At 45.7% G+C, this 22,461-nt stretch overlaps 1 protein-coding gene across 3 annotated transcripts in view; it reads right to left on the bottom strand.

Moving 5' to 3' along the window:
- Positions 1-22,461, bottom strand: part of HKDC1 (hexokinase domain containing 1) — a 41,386-nt gene that overhangs the window by 4,606 nt on the left and 14,319 nt on the right. For 2 of the 3 annotated variants that reach the window (XM_065922488.1, XM_065922490.1), the window contains 13 exons: positions 22,115-22,210; positions 20,196-20,298; positions 17,825-18,008; positions 14,706-14,861; positions 13,364-13,597; positions 12,014-12,318; positions 10,298-10,443; positions 10,083-10,202; positions 5,495-5,590; positions 5,219-5,318; positions 3,653-3,836; positions 1,387-1,542; positions 516-749 (listed from right to left, as the gene is read on the bottom strand). In XM_065922488.1, the coding sequence (XP_065778560.1) occupies positions 516-749; positions 1,387-1,542; positions 3,653-3,836; positions 5,219-5,318; positions 5,495-5,590; positions 10,083-10,202; positions 10,298-10,443; positions 12,014-12,318; positions 13,364-13,597; positions 14,706-14,861; positions 17,825-18,008; positions 20,196-20,298; positions 22,115-22,210 (2,114 nt within the window). The remainder of the gene's footprint in view (positions 1-515; positions 750-1,386; positions 1,543-3,652; positions 3,837-5,218; positions 5,319-5,494; positions 5,591-10,082; positions 10,203-10,297; positions 10,444-12,013; positions 12,319-13,363; positions 13,598-14,705; positions 14,862-17,824; positions 18,009-20,195; positions 20,299-22,114; positions 22,211-22,461) is intronic. The other variant, XM_065922489.1, reaches the window with a different exon arrangement.

The following is a 22,461-nucleotide window of genomic DNA, read 5'->3' as shown; positions in this document are numbered from 1 at the left end:
TGCTCCCTGTGAGGTCACTTTGGACTGTGTTAATGATAACCACCTGTATTTACTGCGTGTGTGCTAACGTGTTTCAGTCACGTCTGACTCTTATCGACTCCATGGACTGCAGCCTGCCAGGCTCCTCCATCCATGGGATTCTCCAGGCAAGAATACTGGAGTGGGCAAGAATACTACAGGCAAGAATACTGTTGCCGTGCCCTCCTCTGGGGATCTTTCTGACCCACAAATCGAACCCATGTCTCTTATGTCTCCTGCATTGGCAGGCGGGTTCCACTAGCACCACCCAAGGGCTGTGTAAAACACTTTACATGTATGAACTCACCCAATCCTCATGCAGGCCCCTGATGTAGATTATTTCTGCCTGCCTGATACAGATGAGGAGCCTGGGGTTTGGGGAGGGTGGTGAACATTCCCACATCATAGCACTAGGAAGCAGAGCCACTTTGTCTGTCAGCCCCAAAGGGGTCCACAGTCAGCCTCAGCCCCCAGCCCTGAGTCTCTGGGGCACTCACTGCGGGTGCAGCTTGTACAGGGTGCCGTCCACGCCCACGGTGATCCTCATGTGCTCAAGTCCCTGGTCTTCCCTCCTCTTCTCCACGATGGCAGCCAGGCCGGCACCATAAAGCTGGGCGGCCCGCCGGGACACAGCACCGCACACCTCCTTCACCACGATGCTGTCCTCACACGTGCTGTCCAGGCCGAGCTGCTGCAGGATCCTCCTGACCTGGAGGAGGGCCAGCCGGTCGCTGCCAGCAAGCAGAGCAGGATGTCAAGACCTGTTGCTGGGGCCCTGGAACCTGCTCCCCAGGACTCCCAGCCCCCCATCCCTAGGTGCCTGAGCAGGAGAAGAAATGGTCCCAGCAGAGGCAAGGTTGGAGCAGGATGCCTTAGAAGCTGAGATTCTAGAAGGTCTGTCACCCCCAGAAAGGGGGTGACAGAATAAAGTATGAGCACATCATCTTTTCAGAATCAAAAGAGGATCATTTTTTTATTATTTATTTGGCTGCACCAGGTTTTAGTTGCAGCTTGTGGGATCTATTTTCCTGACCAGGGATGGAACCCAGGCTCCTTGCACTGGGAGCACAGAGGCTTAGCCACCAGACCACCAGGGAAGTCCCAGAAGAGGATCATTTTTTAACCTAACCTAACTCTTCTGTAACCATTTAGGAATCTAGGGGCCCAGACAAGCTTCTGGCTCCTCAGCTGGGTGCTGTAGTACTGATGTAACTGGAGAGTGGGAGCAGCCCCATGAGGCAACCCTCTGCCCAGCCAGGCCCTTACTCTCTATTTTTAAATTTCAAATCTGCTGGAGCCTGGTGATACAGCAGCATGTCCCAATATAGGACCTTTTACATCAAGCGGGTGAAATTGACCACGAGTCACCTTTCGATCTGAGACAAGAACTTGGTTTCAAAGATGCCCCTGGTACGGAGACGTTCTGAAATCTGGCCGCGGAAGAGGAGACCCTGCTTGGTCAAGTCGATCAGGATCTGCCGCACAATCTCCCCCAGGTACATCCCACTGGTCATTTTCTCGTATCTGTTGAGAGAAAGAGAGACAAGGTTGGTGTGGCAGGAAAACCAGTGCTGGTGAGTGGTTCCCAAGAGGATCACATGTCAGAGCATGGAAGGCGTGCCACTGGCATCCACTAGCTGCCTGGGTCACAGTGGGGTGGAGTGGGCAGCAGGCCCAGATAAGTGCATGCAAGAGACAGTATGATGTGGGAAGGCCAAGCTTTGGAGACATGTTGAGCAGAAGTCAAGTTCCAGCTCTGCCACGTATTAGCTGCATGACCTGAGTAAGGACTATAAGCCATCATCTATGAAACAGGGAGCAAATCACTGACCCCACAAGGCTGTTGGGAGCCACGCATCTGGTGCACGGTAGACCCGAAGCTAAAATAAGTCCCTTTTCTGGCCCCAAAGCTAGTTTACCTTGGCTTTGTATTTGAAAAAATCTCCACCAGAGCTTCTGTTCCATGAGATAACACATTTGAACTGTATACACACACCATGCATGGTTCAAAATGTTAGCTCCCTTCCCTCTTCCTACCAGGCTGTGAGCTCCATGATGGAAGGTGCAAGAGAAAAAGAAGCTCTACAATCAACAGGCACTGACCAGGCACTCTGCCCAGGTATGTGTGACAGTATCAATAACAATGAGGTGCAACTGGACTCCCACTGCCTGCAGGATCAAGTGAAAATCCGAGTGTGCCTGAGACTTACATGCTCGACTTTCGTTCTCTTAACTGCTCAGGATTTCATCAGTCTAAGGAACCAATACTCAGACAAACAATGGGGACAGCAAAGTAAACCCAAGTATGTTGCCCCCTAACACTCTTCACTCCAGAAACGAGGACCTCCAACAGATTCAGACACAAAACTTGGATGCCCCAACTTGGAATTCAGGTCCCTTGTGATTTAGGCCCCTGGTTCAGCTGGGCTTACAGTAACTCACCCGCCTCCCAGCTACAAAGATTAGAGCCAAAGGAAGATGTGGGACCACCAGGGCTGGCCTTGGTCTTGCCAAGCCTCTTCCTACTGAGTGTTCTCAGTTGAATAGTCAGCAAGGCGTCTGAGACCCAGGCATCCCATCATATTTCCTAGCTCAACTTTTCCACTTGGATATTTTCTCACAGTAAATCTATATCTTTATCTTATTTTATATAGAAAGACACTGAGCTTAGTCGTGACAAAGACCACATGGTCTGAAAGTAAAACATTTACTCTCCGAACCTTTACAGAAAAAGTATGCCAACTCCTACAGAAATAGACGGGCCCAGGCTAATAATCAGTTCCCCCCATGCTAGCTCTAACCCTTTCTCTCTGACTAAAGAAGCTATATGAGAATGCAAATGAAAATGTATTCTGTTTTCTGTTTATTTTTTTAACCATTCATTGTTGTCAGTATTTTTAGTATGGTTAGCAATTGGAATAACCCTTACAAGTGATTGTGACCCATGCTGGGACATGAGGTCATGGCTGAGAACCAGGATTCCCATCCTTCACTTGCAGTTACTTCCCCAACCCCAGAACCACAGAGGTCAGCAATCTGGCAGCCTGCTCTTGAAGGATTGAGGATATCGACCTCTAAACAGGACTTACCAGAAACCCATCTTGAGAGGCCCACCATGCCCTTGCCGTGTGACATCAAGGCCACAGTGAATAGACTTCCTGACAACCTCGGCCTCATTTCCAAAGCCACCTCTAGACCTTATGGTAACGTTATAGTAATTAGAAAAAGGTACACTTTCTGTTTGTTGCAAACTTATCATAACATTTTGCTGCTTCTGTGTCCATGCTCTAGTTGTGTCAGACTCTTTGTGACCCCAGGGGCTGTAACCTGTCAGGTTCCTCTGTCCATGGGATTTCCCAGGCAAGAATACTGGAGTGGGTTGCCATTTCCTTCTCTAGGGAATCTTCCTGACCCAGGGATAGAACCTGTGTCTCTTGCGTCTCTTGCATTGCACGAGGATTCTTTACCACTGGGCCACCTTTGCTTTTGTTCAAATTAGACACTTCACTGACATCTGACAAAGAGTTGTCATAAATATACAAACTATACACATATCTGTAATATGAAAAGGGCACCCCCATAGATCTGCTGAAGTTGGACAACTTACAGAAATGTCCACACACCCTCTTCTCACCTCTGTTTGCCAGGATTCAAGGACCCCTCATCCACCTCCTTGTCATATTGGGTCTGGATATCATCTAGGCAGCCATTATCTCCAAATCCTCCCCACTCGGTATTAATGCACATTTTCCCTTCATCCCCTTCCACCAGTTCAATGTTTCTCATTTCCTCCATGTAGCACATGTTGCTGCCTGTTCCTGGAAGGAATCATGAAGGGACTTTAGTCTTCAGAAGATACCACTAGGTCTTAAAGAGCCAGCAGGGTACAGAAGATAGGAATTTAGGTTTGGAGTCAGATACAACTGGGTGTGGACTTCAGCTTTATATTTATAGTTGGGTGACTACAGGCAAGTATTTCATCTTTCATAGATCCAATTTCATCTGTCAAAAGAAACTAACACCTGTCTTATAGATTTGTTATCAAGGAAAAAATGAGATGATGTAAGTTTCCTCCACATAGAATTCGAACCTGTGATACCATTATCCTCCTCCTCACCCTCCTCATTATTGATAAGCCACAGGCACACAAAGTGAGCTCCAAGTAGTCACAGAGTTAGCAGAGCTGGAACGGACCACGAGGAACCATCTAGTCTTGGATAAGCAGACACTTGGTATCTGAACGCCACCCTGTTCTCCTTTGTCCATGACCTGGTCTCAGAACTATTCTCAAGACAACAGTCCAGGCAATTATCATCTTCAGTCAAACAAATCTCACCTCTTTGACCTCCCAGATCTAGCCCAACCCTTCCCCTGGATGAGGAAGCTTAAGTCCAGACAGAATAAGCAACCTGCCCAAGGTCACAAAGCAGGTGAGGTTTAGAGTGAGATGAAACCTCTCCTTGGCACTGAAGACATCTCAATATATCCCCATCTCCGTGTGCTATGTACTACTTACCCTCAGGAAACCCAGACAACCAGCTGGAACAACTTTCTCAGATTCTATGATTACTTAACCAGTGCCTGTCACTTGGAATGCCCACCGCCCCTGTCTCCACCTGTTCAAATGCACCTGTCTCCTCACCACTTACAGTCATCCCCCTGGAATCTACCCTTGCCTTAATCACTGCCAGACTTTTCCAGAAGACTCCTAAAATGCCTGTATCATAACTTGGGCCACTCCCTGCTCCTCTCCTAGGTTTCTTTCCAACTCTTCCCCATCCTGTGCACCTTCTGACAGCCAGAAGAAGTCAGAGAACAGAGGAGGTACAAGTTGGAGCTGGAATGAAAATCTAGCTCTCTCAGCTCCAGGCCAACCAACATGATCCAACTGTGGTCTCCCTCCACCCAGTAAAATCTGCCCCAAGGCCCAAATGTGAAAGTTCCCTCTTTCCAAGTTATTCTTCTTCCTCAACAGAAAAGACAATCTTGGTTTAGAACCCTTAGGGAAAAAGATACTAAGTAAAGACTTGGGAATTAGGAGACCTGAAATCCCAATGTTAACTTCATCTCAGCCATGGACAAAGCTGGCTTCAGAGCCCCTATGTAAAGGAATAATGGCCCCCTGCCCCTCAGTATGTTAAAAGGAAACTTCCAAAAGATCAGATGGGAGCAGGCCAATGGGACATGCCTGATCACTCACCTGCAATCAGGCCAACCTCACAATTTCGATCTTCATAGCCACAGGTCATCATGGTCCCCACTGTGTCATTCACAACTGCAACTATGTCCAGGTCAAATTCCTGCAAAGGAAGAGAGCTCTACTGTAAGTAGGATGTGCAGGCCAAACAGTCTCAAGAGGGGCACATCAGACTGAGGTGGGCAGAGGCCAGAGTCACAGGGCTGGTGTCTGATGACACAGCACAGGGGCCTTGGGGAAGGGACAAGGTCAGGTATGCACTTCAACACCATATCATACATTTCTCCTCTTGATGGCCTCCCTGAGCATATCCACCACATCTTCCCCTTCACAGTCAGTAGCTTTGAAGCCTTTGGTCCACTCAATGAGTGTTCCCTGAAAGAAAGGAAGGCAGATTCATTTGAGCAATAGTTTGCTGGAACCACTGCACCACCTCAGCATCAAATAGAAGCAGGGGACTACAGCTAACTGCTGGCCAAATGCTTTTCACTGTGCTTCCATCTGGATCCCTAACACTGAACCCAGAGGCACCACGAAGCATGCTCAGACAAGGTCTACTGCTGGGTGGAATAATCGCAGAAATTTACATCAACTCACGTTCCCTGGCCATGACTGCACAGAACAAAGACCACTGCTGATTTATCCAATCAATCACATCTTCATGATCAAAGATAAAGCTACAAAACGTTCATCAAAGCATGGTTTCACAGGGAAAATGGGTGGCTAAGGCAGCAAAGAATCTGCCTGCAATGCAAGAGATGTGGGTTTGATCCCTGGGTTGGGAGAATCCCCTGGAGAAGGAAATGGCAACCCACTCCAGTATTCTTGCCTGGAAAATTCCACGGACAGAGGAGCCCGGTGGACTACAGTTCATGGGGTCGCAAAGAGTCAGACACAACTGAGTAAATAACAGACACACACACACACACACACATTCCGTCTTTCCAACAATATGGATCTATCATTGTATATCAATATAGGAAATGCTCTAGAGCCACAAAAACATAAAATTTTAAGAGAATGTTAGCCGTTAGAGGAAGATGTTTACCATACACTGTTAGGTGAGCTCACATTAAACAAATACAGATGGTGAACTATTCTATTATTCTTCTAAAAACCACACACACACACACACTCAAATCTGGAAGAAGGTCTGGAACAATGCATACACCAGAGGGTTGGCAGTGATTCTCTTTAGATGTAAGATTACAGGTACCTTTCGGTCTCTCCTTTTTGCTTGTCCATATTTTCCAATTTTCCTAAAATCAATATGTCTAACTTTTTATAATACCAAGAAGAAGTATATCTAGTTTTTAAAAAGATGGTTACACTGTTGGCCAGAAGCAAGAGGTATCTAGCCTCAAACTCCATAGCCTAGAGCTGGGGGTGGGTGAATGCAGGGAAAGCTGGGGTGTCTAGGCCAGGAGAGTGGCTGGGATAGGAGAGATGGCCAGAAACTCTAATGGCAGCACCCCCAACCCCAGGGCATGAATGGCCACCTCACCCTGAGGCCCTCAGCTCTGGGCTCCCCCCTTCTCTCCACAGTCCTTGGGAAGCTGGGCTTCCTTGCTCCTTTCCTGGTGAATATGTGTAGAAACTTAGAGATTCAACCCCAGTTGAAAAACCTTTCTAATTAGTTGCAATTATACCAAATCATATTTTTTTAAAGTCTCTCTTTTTTGAAAAACTACTGGTTACCTAAATGAAGAGGGGTGAGGAGAGGGGCAAAATAGGTAAAAGGGATTTAAAGATATAAATTACTAGGTACAAAATAAATAAGTTACAAGGATGCAATGTACTGCAAGAGAATATAGTCAGTATTTTACAATAATTTTGTATAGAATACAACCTATAAAAATATCAAACTATTATGTTATATACCTGAAACTAGTATAGTATTGTAACTCAACTACATTTCAATTATTTTTAAAGAAAGTTTTTTTTTCTCCTCAGCCATTGGTGTCTTTGCTCCAAGCTCTCCACTGGTCTCCCTTCCTTCTTAGTTATGTCTTCATGAACCTGTCAGAACTGCTGGGAGGGAGGCCTGGAGGCCCAGTGGCCCAAGGCAGGAGGAGCAGCTGTGTACTGGCGCCTGTGGACCACTCAGGACCATGGACAGCTGCACGTGGCTCTCCCCTCCCCACCCCCGACTTCCATTTCCATGTGTATTAATTTTTAACGGCAGTAGTAATACAAGAATGCATTACCTTTGTAAGAACTCAGTGCTATTGATAACAACAAAGTCTCCTCTAACTCCCCATCTCCCTAAATGTGGGAGGTAACCTCTATTATCAGCCTGATAATGAATCCTTACAGATTTTTTTTCTATTTATGTACGCTTTCAAATTCATACTGTGTGTGGACTATTGCAATTTGTCTTTATCCATAAACTGTAGCCCACCAGGCTCCTCTGTCCATGGGATTTCCCAGGTAAGAATACTGGAGTGGGTTGCCATTTCCTTCTCCAGGGGATCTTCCCAACCCAGGGATCGAAACCATGTCTCCTGTGTCTCCTGCATTGTCAGGCAGATTCTTTCCTCTGAGCCACCTATGAAGCCCTTGTTTTTCTCATTCAGTAATATATCTTTTATACCATTGCTGGTCAGTTAAAATGGAAAATACTCCTCAAGTATAACTGCATAGAAATTTTAAAATCCACAAAACATACGTATGAGTACTATTTTAATCCCTATTTTTCAAGTAAGGAAGTAAAAGGTGCAGAGAGGTTAAATCATTCACCCAAGGCCATACAGCCAGTAAGTGTGGAGAAGCCAAGATGCAAACTGAGGCAATCTGGTTCCAGACCCATGCTCTCAAACCATTGCACTCTGTTGGCCTCCTGACTGGGTAGCTAATGTCTGTGAAGCATTTAGTATTACATCAGGCACCAAACAAGCACTATGTACGTGTTTGTTAAATAAAAATCCAGTAATCTCATATGAGTGATATACTATATTTAGTCATTTTTCATTTTAGGGGAAATGAAAATTTATTTCCATTTTTTATTTGTCATTTTCCATTGCCAGGCATTTGGGTTATTTCTAATTTTTCATTATTAAAAAGTGATGGTGTAGTGAACATCCTTGTTCATTAATCTTGAGAAATGGGTCTTATGGCTCTTAGCATTCTAGCATTTTTAATTTTGAGAGATCTAGCCATATTACCAGATAATTTCACCTTCTGAACCCCTCTTCCTGTCTCTGAATGATTAGGAGTGAGAGGTAAGCCTGGTGAGTGGGTTTTCATGGCATTCTCAGAGCCCTGGAGAGTTCTGTTTCAGTTCTGGTTTTGCAACTGCTGTTTAGATGAGACTGTATACCTTGATTTCCTCATATGAAAAACAGATAGAAAATAAAATGCACAGAACAAGGGTAGGTACTATTTCTTGATTTTTTGGTCTTAATTACATATATATATGTAAGTATACTGGGTATTACAGCCGAATGGTCCAAAAACACTGGGTTCCAGGTCCTGAGTGCAAAGTGCAAGAACCTGGGCTCTCAGGTCAGTGTCCTGGACTGACCCCTCCACCACTGTTTATAGACATGGTAACCTGGACAACTTAACTTCTCTGTGCCTCTGCTTTTCTTAACTACAAAATGGTAATTAAAAATAGCATGTAAACATACAATAAAATAACATTCAGCTTTAAAAAGGAATGGAATTCTATGTGAATCACCCTTGAGAACATTATGCTAAATGAAATAAGCCAGTCACAAAATGACAAATACTGTTATGATTCTACTTAGATGAGGTACCTAAGATTGTCAAATTCATAGAGACAGAAAGTAAAATAAAGGCTGTCAGGGGCTAGGAGAAGGGCAAATGGAGAGAGATTGTTTAATGAGTATAGAGTTTCAGTTTGGGAAGATGGAAGACTTCAGAAGATGGATAGTGGTGATAGTTCACAATGATGTGATGTACTTAATGCCACAGCACAGCTGTACTTTTTAAATGTACCAGTGTATACTTAAAAACAAGGTACACTTAAAAATAGTCAAAATGGTAAATGTTATATAAATTCTACCACAATAAAAGATGATAAAATAAACAAAACAAAAATAATATGTACATCATGGAGACACTGACTGGATCAGACAAAGTCTTAAATCTTTGGTGTCATTCTTATCATTGCCACGAGCTCTCTGCCTGACTTGCTGTGCTGACCAGGGTTCTCTCTGTAAATTGAAGGTGGTGTTCTGCTTTTACACCAGATCAGACAGTTTGACTGACATAAGCCTATTAGAGAGCAAGAGGGTACTCTGTTCTTCTTGAGCAGGTAAATGGTGCTTTTATCCATGAAAAGTCATATGATACGCATTTTTAAATTATTATGAACAATTTATTAAAATTATCATCCATGAAGTTCTTCAGTGTCAACAAAATATGTGTCAATGTGATCAATGTCTCCTGAGAGTCTAATATCAGGAAAGAAATGCATTTCTTCAGAAGCACTGGTAAGCTTTTGTTCATCAGACAATAAAAGCCTTACAACCTACTGTGTTTCCCTGTTTACACTGACCACCCAGGAAGACACATGCAATATTACAGACTAAGAGTTATAACTTGCCTTAACTGGTCATTACCTCTTATCTCTTGATAACATGCCTTGACCTCTCTTTTAACAGTAATTTTATCCATGTGTCCTTTTATACAACCCTAAAGCATTTTGCAAATTTCAGTCCATAAAACAGTAATAGTGAAAATGGAACACAGTAAATAGAAAAAATTAAATAGTCTAAATTCTTGATCATGTCTCCCCAGCTGCTCTGAACCTGAGACCCCTAAATAAAGTGAATGGTGACTCAGAGCTGCCTTGAGACGCCCCAGGTGCAGGAGGGAGGCCCTCCAGGCTGGACCGTCGTACCTTGTCAATGCTCGTCTGCCTGCAGGGAAAGGAGAACGTGAAGCCTAAAGGCAGCTGGGCTCCCTTGAGGCCCATGTAGTCCAGGAAGTCGGCGATGCACTGCACGATGTGGTCAAACAGCTGCAGGGAGAGAGAGCGCAGCATGCTGGACCTGCACTGTCTGGGGTGGATAGCAGGCTGGCCCCTCGGAGGGTGAACCCCTGGCCGGCATTTACCTCCTCGCCCGTGCCCTGCATGATCTCCAGGGGGATGGCGAAGATCTTGTTGTACATCCGCACTGACCGTCGTCCACTTCTGATCTTTACCAGGAGGACCCGGAAGTTGGTTCCCCCCAGATCCAGGGCGAGGAACTTTCCTTTCTCTGTGGTGGAGGAAGCGAGGGTGGCATCCCACCAGCATGCACTGAGCAGGGCCTCGTGTGCAGGCATTGGGAGGAAGAAGAGATGCCGAAAGAGAACAGCCCTAGAGCTTGTTGGCCTGAGGTTCAGGGGCCACAGGGGCGTGGTGGTCAGCCAGCATGGTGTCAGAGCCCTGGGCAGGCATCCTGAGCCCATCTGAGGCCAGCTTGCTTTCCTCGGTGTCTGCTAATGGCCATTCATGATACTTGTGTTCAAGGAACCTCTGAGGGTGAATCCAGGTCAGGCTACCTGACTACAGTGGACTCAGGAAGGTGCTTCCATTCCGTCTGTAGGGCCTGAGGAACTGCTCATCCCAAGCATGAAATGATTCTCTGTCCCACTCTTCCCATTCCTGGATTCCCACGCCCCCACCAGACTGATAAGAAACCATATCAAGTCCAACACCCATTACCACCTCTTGCTTCTCTGACATCTCAGAGATCATAGTCTGTTCTGGTGATCCCTCCCCTTGCTGACTGCCTCATTCACTCTGTTATAATCACACTGGTCATTTTTCTATTCCTTGAATTTGCCAAAGCCCTCACCCCCGGCCAGCTCTCTTACTCCTGACTCTGCTCTATTTGTCTTCATAGCCCTGTTATGACATGGCATCATCTGGTGTTTATTTGTTTACTGTCTGTCAGTCCAACAGAACAAAGGCTCCATAAAGGTAGGGACTGTATTTTCTTTACTGCTCTGCCACTGTGCCTACAACAGAGCCTGACCTATAGCAAGTACTTAATGAAATTTTGAGGAATGGAGGCAAAAGGAAAAAAGAGATGAAAGAATGAATAACTGAAGAGTGTTTTTTCCTGCTCTCATTTTCTCCCCCCAAGTAGACTCGAAGGATACTGGCTCTGGAAAAGATCTTTGTTGTTGAGAGACTCCAGGTGCAGCTGTATAACCTTAAGTATGTCACCTAACTTCTCTGAGTCTGTTTTGGCATCCATAAAATGGGAATCATTCCCTCTTTACATAACATACAGAGTGGTTGTGAGCACAAAATGAAATTAAAGAGTCAAAAGCAAACTAAAGAGATGAAGCATTTTACAAAGATCACTATATCTTAGTGAGATTCATGAGATGCAAAGAGGTGGAATTACTTGTCTAAAGAACTGACTTCACTGTTGTGTAGCTTCTGTCAGCTGAGCACCGAGGACCAGCAAAAGGATCAAGTATCAGAAAAGTCAGGGGCAGAAAATGAAGAGAGGGGAGAGGAAGAGAGCCAAGCCCCAGGAGAGAAGAAAGCCAGAAGAAAGGGCAGAAGACAAGCCAGACACGCCACAGTGTCCAGATGGTAGCTCCCGGGGACAGCGTCTGTTCTGGGTCTTCACACACATGGAACCTAACTTAGGCATTCTTCATTGCCAGTGTCCTGGATCAACCAAAGAACAGATTCAGCAGAGTACTCTCCCTCCCTCCATTATAGACACGAACCCAAGGCTCTTGAAACAAAGATCCTAACTGGGTTTTAAGGAGCTTAGATGGAGCTCTGAGTGGCCCATCAGAGAAGGGAGTGGCGCAGGGCCCCACCTGTGCCATCCGGCATCCCACAGACGTAGGTGGGCAGCATCTTGACTGTGGCCAGCGGGTGGGTATCCTTCTTCAGCCCGTACTCAAACTCAACCTGCATCTTGTTCCGAATGCCCACCAGTTGCTCTTGGGTCAGCTGGAACAGAGCCAGCACCTTGTCAATCTGCTTCCGCTGGGCCTGCACGCGGGAGGCTACTGCGGTCACCATGGCGGCGCCCTTGGTGCTGCCACTCTCGGACAGCAGGAAGCGGACGTCACAGTTCGGGACCAGTTTCCTCACCACCTTGTGCAGGCGTTTCGGGTACCTGAAGGCAGGGGTGATGGCAAAATATGTAAAAACCATAAAGGCCCAGGCCCAGCCAATAGAAACAGATACAGGTGAAGCAGTGGAACAGCATCCTGGGGAGCCCTGCTGGGCCAAGGCTCACCCCTTTAGTTGCTGGATGGAGGGAGACGATGGGGGTGACTAGTGTAGGCTCCAGGTCATCTGAGGGAGTGGAAGGGACCCTTGGAAGCCTCAAAGAAGTGGTTATTTTATCACTAACATTACAACTAGTAGGGCATATCCACACATAATATATGGACTTCCATGGTGACTCAGCAGTAAAGAATCTGCCTGCAATGCAGGAGCTGCAGGAGACGCAGGTTCAATTCCCAGGTCATGAAGATGCCCTTGAAGAGGGCATGGTAACCCACTCCAGTATTCTTGCTTGGAGAATCCCATGGACAGGGGAGCCTGGTGGGCTACAGTCCATAGGGTCGCAAAGAGTCAGACACAACTGAAGCAACTTAGCATGCACACACTCATAATATATTGATTGAACATCATCTCTGCCCACAGGGAAAGGGTTTTTTTCCCCCAGCTCCTCCCAGGTCTACACGCCTGACTTTCAATTACACCTCTGTTAGTCAGAGGGGCTTTCATTCTCCCTTCTTCTGTGTTTTCCTACCAGTATCCTTCATGTGAACATGGCAACCTCTGCCATCCAGATATTTCCCTATTTATAACTGGACATATCTTACTTTCCTATCTTAACATAGTGAGTATTCAATAATAATAGATAGATAGGTGAATATAGGGATAGACAGATAGATAAGCACATGGATGGATGGCCTTGCTAGTCAGGCTATTGGCTTTAGCAAAGCATTCCTTTAAGAATGAGCCCCTAAAGCAGCCCTGCCAGCTAGATGAATGTAATCTCTAAATTCACCCTTTGCTGTATAATCTCAGAACCATAGAATATGGCTGGTTCTGGCAATCCAGAGAAGCGGCATAGTTTAGAAAGAAAACTGGACTCTGCTCCAGGGGTGATTGCTTGCGGAGGGTGTGGGCCGGCGGCCAGCACTCACTGGGGGTGGATCTTGTAGAGTGTGCCGTCCATGCCCACCGTGGTCCGGAGCCGTACCAGCTTCTTGTTCTCCCGGAGGCGTGTCAGGATGGCTGCCAGGGCGGCTGCACAGAGATTCGCTGAGCGGAAGGAGACGATGGTGCAGACGTGCTGGACCGCAATGCAATCTGCATCCGAAGGTTCCAAGCCCAGATCTGTCAGGATCTCTCTCGTATTGGCTAGGCCTTCTTTGTACCTGGCCAGCGGACAGGAATGAGAGGACCACACTGCCCCAATCCCATGGGAAGCCCCCTCAGAGAGAGTGTTCCCACCTCCCGGGACTGTGAATATGCACAGGCTGGCACATCGTCATATAATAATAATGATGATTTCAACAATGATCATGGCGGCCACCACTTATTGCTCATTCACTATGTGTCAGGTGCTCGTCTAAGGACTTGACATGTGTTAACTCAGTCCTCACAACAAACCTGGGGGGAGGACTGTCATTATCCTACTGTGCAGAAGTGGGATCTGAGGCACAGACAGAGTAGGTAACCTGTCCATAGGCACACAGCTGGTGAGTGCAAGGGTCAAGATTTGAACTCAGGCAGTTAGATTAAGGAGTCCACTCTCTTAAGCACCCTGTACTGCACTGCCTTCCATAGAAACTCAGCCCTGCCAAGCTCTGCATAAACACAGACTCTGGAAGTCAGATGTCACCCTGCTGAGCTCAGAATCTAAGCTGATTGCAAAGCTCAGGGCAGTGCCAGGGTTTCTAAGCTTGAGGAACAGGATCTTGAGTCAACTGGGGCCAGTCACCCTCAGCAGTCAGCTCCCTACTGCAGACCTTTGTGTGAGCTCTTCCCTCTAATCACCAAAGCCAAAACCAAATGCAGTCCCTGACAGCAGCAGGTAGAGAAGATTATTGCTGTAGTGGGAATTCTTAACTTGGATTCCATGCTAGGACCTTAATGGTTCCAAGGATGCCCTGATATTATGAGTAAAATTATGTGCAAGTGTGCATTTTGGGGGTAAAGTGTCCAGAACTTAGACTCTCCAAGGGGTCTGCAACCCTAAAAAGGTTATGTCACCAGTTTAGGGAGGAAAAAGGCAACAAAACATGAGAAGAGGGTAAACCTCCAACAGCAGAATCCCTGGCTACTGAAACCAACCAGAAGCCACATGTGAGGCATGACAGGCACTGCTAAGCCACCTGAAGCCGTGCGCAGGTCTGAAATTGTCCCGGTGAAGAAGGAAGATCTGGTTCCTCCTATGCACTACTCCCATGAGCATACCATGCCTTGGTTGCCCGCACTACCTCCTTCAGAGTCAAGGTGGGAGGGACCCTGCCAGTAGCTCACCTCTCCATGGCAGCCACATGCCGTGTTTCAATCTTGCCCTTAATGTGAAGAGCAGAGGATTTCTCGCCACCAAACAGGAGGCCTGTCTTGGCCATCTTCAGCAAGATGAGCCTGACGAGTTCACCCAAGTACAGGCCGCTGATCATTTTTTCAAACCTACAATTTGGTGAACAGATAAGTAGCAGCAATGCCTTTGATTATGCAGCATTCCTTTCCCAAGCCCACGAGCCATGGCCCAGGGTCAGGGACACAAGTAGTGGAAAGGCCTCTTTCCGGGTCAGGAGGCCTCAGTCCTTGCCCCACCTTGAGGTGCCCTTCGGAGCCCACTGCAGCTCTCTGAGCTGCATTATCCCCACTTATAAAAGAGGAGCACTGAACTAGAGGACACCTATGGTTCTTTTCTGATCACAAAGTGCTTGAGTCCAAGAATCTCTACTTCAAATCACGCTTGGCCATGGGGGTGCCAGTCTCATATTAGATATAAGGAATCTCAACTTCAGAGAATTTAGGTACTTTCCCAAGATCACTAACCACAGCATGACAAATCCAAATTTGAAATTTTTCCAACTCCTACATGTTTCTGCCCAAGAGAAAAAGATGTGTCTGTTAGTCGGACTTAGATAGCCTCAGAGAGGTTCTTCAATATGAGTAAAATAGATAACCAACAAGGACCTACTGTACAGAACAGGGAACTCTATCAATAGTATGTAATAATCTATATGGGAAAAAAATCTGAAAAAGAATGAATATATGTATATGTATAAGTGAATCACTTTGTTGTACACCTGCAACTAACACTATAAATCAACCATACTCCAATAAAATTTTTAAACATAATAATAAAATAAAATCTATAGACACACACAAAATAATATGGGTGAAATGTCCCACCAGGTTACCCACATGTGAACTTTCAGTCTGCATACAACAAGCAATTACTAACTGTTTCCCAAGTAAACTATTAAATATAATTTTTATTCTGCAAACATAATAAAATACAAAATCAAGGACAACCAGTTTCCTAATTAACTTTATATCCATTTCATTATAAAACATCTTAAAATATTGCAAAAATAGAAGACAATAAAAAGAAATCCCAGCTGAGCCTGGGATAGTGGAATTATGTTAAGTGAAATGAATAATGTGAGGATGCCAAAGTCCCCACAATGGACCCAGTTTCTTAGGCTGTGACTGTTCTGTGTCACCAGCAGAATGGGTGTGTGCTGGGGAACAAGTACATGAAAACCAGAAATTTGTTCCTCAGATATTCACTTCTAGTGTTGAGTGGTTTCCAGGAGGCACTTAAAATGTTTATTCACCAGGGCTTCTTGGGAAAATGGTTGATTCCATTGCTGGGACTGGGAAAGTACATGGTGAGCCTGGAGCATCTTACTGTGCAAGAAAATAAGGAAGTACTTAAAGAGTGATGGGAACATGTCAAAAGCACTTAGGGACTAGCTTGAGGGAGCTTCCACTGGCTAAATCTGAAAAAAATTGATAGGAAGGAATGATTAAATAATGATAGGAAAAAGTTAAAATTCATTAAATTATAAAAGAATCCGTATTAGTATAAGGAAGTAAGTGGAGGAGATAGCTCTTCCTTACAGTATTCCTTATAGTAGAATAGCAACTAATAACTGCAGAGGGAATGATGGATCTAGAAATTCATCAATGGATGCTAAAACTAGAGAGTAAAATTTAATGAGACACAGGATAATTGCATAGTCTCAAAGTATCTCTTCACCAGATACTTATTCATTACAGAGGGAATAACCTTGCGGTGGAAAAACCTCTCAAATATTCCCTTAACCAAGTGATTTGAATTTGTGTCATCAGTAACTGAAGAAATATTACACACTTCCAGATCTGATGCCCTGGGAAGGACACACACCACTTGTGTGAAAGTCCTGCTAAAATCTATCACCTGAATCTAATCATGAGAAACGGCAGACAAATACAAGCTGAGAGACATGCTGTCAGAGACATGTCTCTCAGAGACAAGCTGAGAGACCACACATGATCTGTATTCTTGAAGACCATGAAAAGCAAAAATATATTACAGAAGACTGAAAGAGGCTGAAGAGATACAGCAGCAACATGTAATGTGTGATCCCGGACCTGGACAACTTTTCTTTTTAAATAAAGGACATTAGTGGGCAGTAGGTGAGTTTTGAGTAAGATCTATAAATTAGATATTAGAACTGATTAAATGCTAATGTCCTAATTTTGGTAATTACACTTTGGTTATATAAGAGAATGCACTTGTTCTCAGGTAATATTCTGAAGTATTTAGGGGTGAAGGGATATTATATTTGCAATTATAGTATCAGATGGTTCAGAAAAATAGTTTTATTCGGACATATGTGTATTTTATACAGGTGTATATTTTATGTGTCTGCGTATATACATATACACACAGATAGAATGTTACTATTTGGGAATTTGACTGAAGGTTGTACTATTATCATTACTTTTCTATAAGTCTGAAATTATTTTTAAAAATTGTAAACATTTTTTCATTCAACAGACACTTTTTTTTAACAAACAAAGTTGCAACAACATATGAAGACACTATGTGTAGAAAGGAAAGGAAATCCCAAGTGTAGCTGCCCTCGGGAGTTCAGCATGCAGTCAGAGCTGAGGCAGACCCTGAAGGCTCAGGGTACATGTGAGCGTGGGATGAGAGTGCAGAAAGTCTGCGTGAGACCTCAGGCCGGGGGGGCTCCCACCAGGCGCTTCGTGATGAGGCCTCGGAGAAAGTGAGGTGCAGCGGAGCCCTGAAACGAGTGAGGAATGTGTGCTTCCTCAGGCTGCACTGATCTGTTCTGTGACCATTCATTCCAATGGGCCAAAAACGCAGGACTTGAGTTCACAGCTGTACCTCCCCTGCCTCTGGATTGAATCTGATCAGCGATATGACCTGGGAGAAATCACTCGATTTTCTTTGGCTTCCCTTTCCTCAGCTATCTGGTGAAACTGAAATATCAATACAAGCCTTGCCTCTTAAACGCCCGTGATGGAGAACAAGCGACAGCTAAGCCGTCTCCCAGGTACGCAGCGTACCTGCGTGAGCAGACAGTCACTGGTGCCGTGCCCAGATTACAGCACAGAGTACTCACAGCTGCTTCCCGGGGTTGAGGGAGCCGAGGTCCAGCTCCCGGTCGAACTCAGTGCGGATGTCCTCCAGGGCCCCGTCGTCCCCGAAGGCCCCCCACTCGGTGCTGACGCACATCCTCCCCTCGTCGCCCTCCACCAGGTCGATGTTGCTCATGTCCTCCATGTAGCACGCGTTGGTGCCGGTACCTGGACGAGGGATCAGAGAGAAAACGGACAGCCGCGAGGGCGCCCAGCTGGGCAAAGACAGAGGAAACTCTCAACCTCCCGAGAGTCCTCTGAATGCACCACAAAGTGCTTTTGATCCACTCCCGGGGCTGGTTCTTGCCGAGGGAAGCGGCTTTGGCAAGCCCGGGAGTTCATGAGGAATAAAGCTGACATGTCAAGTCCACACTTGTCAGGGTGTTAATGGTTTGCTGTTATGAATGGAGTCGATTGTGAAGAAGTCCCTGATGAATATGTATGAAAGCTGACAGAGCACATTTACGGAGAGGAGGATGAGTTAACTGAATCTTATGTTTTTAAAAATTCACCGACTCACTAATATTTTTAATCCTTTCCCTGTGCTACTTGGCCTCTTCTCTATTTGATACTAAAAATATTCCTTACTCATAGCCTGCCAAAAATTGTTCTTAGCATAAGCTACATCCTTATCTTTCACAGTGATGAGCTGTCACATAAGACAGCAACATGCCATTATTCAAACATAAATTCACTCCAAGGAAATGCCTCAAACACTTGAGCAGTGAGGAGAGGCTGCAGATAGGCACAACCTGTTTGAGACAGATTGGGATGATGGAAACGTTCCAGCTGGACTGTGGTGATGATTACAAAACTCAATAAATTCACTAAAATCACTAATTATTACCTAAATGAGAGGGTTTTTATGCTTCAGTAAACGTAGTCTTTGTTTGGCCATGACACGTGGCACGTGGGGTCTTAGTTGGCCAACCAGGGGCCAAACCTGTGCCCCCAGCAGTGGAAATGTGGGGTCTTAACCACAGGATTACCAGGGAAGTCCCAATAAAGCTGTTTTGTTGTTGTTATTGTTGTTTTAATTTTAAGTATCTTCCCCTGGCTGATGTTTAGTTCTCAGGATTTTAAAGCCAACATGAGAAATAAGAGATGTAGGCAATCAGATTGTAATACAATATTTGGAAAAGGCTTTTCTCAGAAACGCACAGACAGTGGCACCCAATTGGCAGGCAATCAGACAGAGTCAGTAAGACAGACACAGCGGACTGTAGCAGATGCCATGCCGGGCAAGCGCCCGGCCCGTTCTGAAGTGTGGGGCTCCAGAAACTGGAAGGCAAATCAAGACCCCCAGATGTAAAGATCCTGCTCTTTGGGAAAGTCAGACTGAGGAGAGTGAGATGCAAATTAAGAAAAAGCAATTCAGAAAACTTTCCCCAATAGTAGCAAAGGAATAGGAGGGTTGAAGGGACATTTGAGAACAGCCTATAAATCCAGTCCATTTGGCCTTACTGAGCCCACACAGCATTTTCATGGACCCTCCGGGAGGGCCCCCTTCCAGCTCAGGTGTTGAGACCACCCCCAGACACTCCCACTCTGCTGTGGCCTGGTCCTGCGCCACAGAGCGCCGTGGCCTCTTGGCTGGCCTTACCCCCGGGAGTTGATTCTCTATACAGCAGCCAAACAAGCTTTTTCAAAGTGCACACCCCACTTGCCCATCCACCACCCAAAGTCCTCTAGTGCCCTGTCTCCCATGGGTTTAAAGTCAAAGGCCTTCCAGGGACCGTGTCCCATGTCCTCGGTGATCTGCCGGGCCCCAGCCACTTTTTCTCACCTGAATGGCCTTCTACTCTCAGCCTCACCCCCTTTGATTCACAACCATTCAGCCTTTTAGGGCTCCTCGAGAAGCCCAGACTCATTCCCCTCTCACAGGCCGCAGGATTCGCTTCCTCTCCATCTCTGCTTTGCTCCCTCCTCCTCATCACTGAGGTCCCTGCTCAAATGTCACCCCTCAGGGAGGTCTCACCTCACAACCCCACTACACACACTCTCAGTCACATCACCCTGCTTTATATTCCTCATCACACTAACCACCTGAGATATGATTTGCTTAGGCCCTTTTGGTCTCCCCCCCACCCCTGCACTGAAAGTTTTACAAGTATAGGAATCTTTGGGACTCTCACCATCGAGAATCTGACGCAGAGCCCAAGGCCTAGCACGCAATGGTCACTCAGTAAACACTTCTTGAATGAATGCGTGTATTAATTTTCTATCTCCCTATGTTGCTTCTTCTAAGTAGAAAATGCCAATACTCTTCCCACAGAATTTACTCAGTTTCCTGAAACTAAGCCCCAAACCAGCCCCTTTCAACCCACCTCCAAAGAGCAAGGCAAACTGAGTTACCAATGATGACACCAACTTCGCAGTAGGGATCGTCATAGGCACACGTCATCATGGTCCCCACGGTATCGTTGACCAAAGCCAGGATGTCCACATCTAAGTCCTGCTGGGACACAAGTCGCAGAGGGCATCAGTGTGTGGGAGGGAGGCGCTATTCCCTTATTTTTCCCCATCCAGGAAGGTGCCTGGTTGAGAGAATCATCAGATCCTGCCTTCTGGGCCTGCCTGTAATAAATAAGGCCTTTGTCCCACAGCTGTTGTCTGCCTTTAGTCAAGATGTTCTGACTTTTCCTGCTGACCCCTAGATCCTACACACCTGTGACTCAAAATGAACTAGCAAAACAGGAAAGAACTGTTAGGGAAATTAAAATGGAGGTAGTCTTGTTCAGGATTCAAAATTAGGGGAGCAGGCCTCTGACTGACTTCCAACCTTGACAGAACTACATGTCTGCTTGCAAGCACACTGGTGGTTACCAGCAAGTCAAGTGGCACTTTAGATAAGAAAAGGAGTGGGTGTTGGACTTTCTTAAGCCCCTGGAGACCTCGCTAGTCCCCCAGGGTCTAAAGAATCTCAAGATTCACAAGTTGAAATGAACGGCATTATAAAAGTTAAAGGAAAACCAGAGTTGCATTTTTACATGAAAACTGATTAATAGTATCAGTTTGCAGGCTGGGATTATAAGCAGAAGCCCCCAGAACTGCGACTTGAAGTCTCGCCCATGGTGTGGATGCACCACCTTGGACCCTTTCCCCAACTGGGGCTCCAGATTGCTGTTACTTGGGACTTCCCAGTGTTGTTCAAGTATGGATGTAGGCTGCTGACCCAATTTGGTGATATAAACACTGTTATTCCTCTCTATTATTTCTGTTTCTTCTAATGACTGTACATTGAAATTAAGTTAAATAATCTTCTAGAAAAAATTTAAATTGTTAAAAAAAAAAAGAAGGAAGGACTTTGTCAAGGTTTAAGGTCCAGGGAAGAAAAAAGAGCAGTTGAGACTGAAGAGTGAATGAAACCCATGCTCCTGTTTCATGGGCGAAGGCCTCTGAGCAATGAAAACATGAGGGACAGATCTCCAGGACTCCAGCCAGTGCTTGAAGAACCCTGAGGAATCATGTCTGTCCTAAGGGCAATGGTGTTTCCAAGAGAAAACACCAAAGTCCTCGCCCACAGCGACATTTTAACCAGCCTCAGCCAAGTCCTCTCCGTGAGCAGCACCAGGGGTTTCCTGTTCTATCAAGTCAACTAGGGTTATTGCACCACAGTTCCACAAGGTTTAGGAGAGCATTTTAAAGCAAAATGAAAACAATAAGAGAAAAAGTATACAAAAGTATACAAAAAGTATACAAAAGAGAAAAAGTTGCTATGATAGCAACTTTAAAGAGAAAAAAGACTGGAAGGGTATACTTCAAAATATTTCTGACATTGTCTGTGTAACAAGTCAATGGGGTTAATTTGTGTACTCAGCTCAGCCAGGAGCATAGCTTGCTTTAATAGTTCTTTAAATTATTGTAAAATGTATCCAACAAATAGAGATATTCAATGAGTAGGGTGTGGAAAATGGGACAGAGAGCCAGACAGGAAAGACAATGACCTTTCATGCCTCAGAGAGGAAAGGTGAGCATCACACACAGCATGGAGTCTAACCAAGACCCCCTGAGGAGGCTGTGGCAGCTGGGGAGGTCCCAGGGAAGTATGGGTCACCCTTCAACAGTGATCAGAACACTGACCACATACCAGGCCCACAGAAGGGTTTATCCAAATTGGCCACATCTGTGCTACAGTGAGAACTTTCTTAGGATCAGGTCCTTCTCTGATTCTCCTTCAAGAGCAGGCACAGTAGAAGACAACCCTTCCCCACCCCCACAAGAGATAAGGGCCAGAACTAGGAGAGCTCCCCACACTCACAGGGGTTCCTTACCTGGTGTCTTTTCATAGCATTGGTCAGAGAGCGCACGACGTCTGTGCCCTGAACTCCCCTCGCCTTAAACTTCTTCGTCCATGAAAGCAGGATACCCTGGGGGAAGATATTAGATCCAGACAAAACAAAGAAGGCACTCGGTTCTGAAAATGAGCTGCAGAAATTTCATGCTTACTACAGTGGGTCCCTTGTAGCCTTCTCTTTAAATCGAGTCGCACCAATTCTTTCATTTCCTTAGAGGCCTTTTCTAATAATTTCGACATGCTTATTACTCTCATCTGAGCAGTTTAAAATACTATACACAGGGGCAGAAAGAACAATGGCTGCAGGGTCAGAATGCTTGGGTT

This window comes from Muntiacus reevesi, chromosome 2, assembly GCF_963930625.1.
Source record: "Muntiacus reevesi chromosome 2, mMunRee1.1, whole genome shotgun sequence".
Taxonomy (NCBI): Eukaryota; Metazoa; Chordata; class Mammalia; order Artiodactyla; family Cervidae; genus Muntiacus; species Muntiacus reevesi.
Note: the sequence above shows the minus strand (reverse complement) of the source record. Positions and strands in the feature narration are given on the sequence as shown.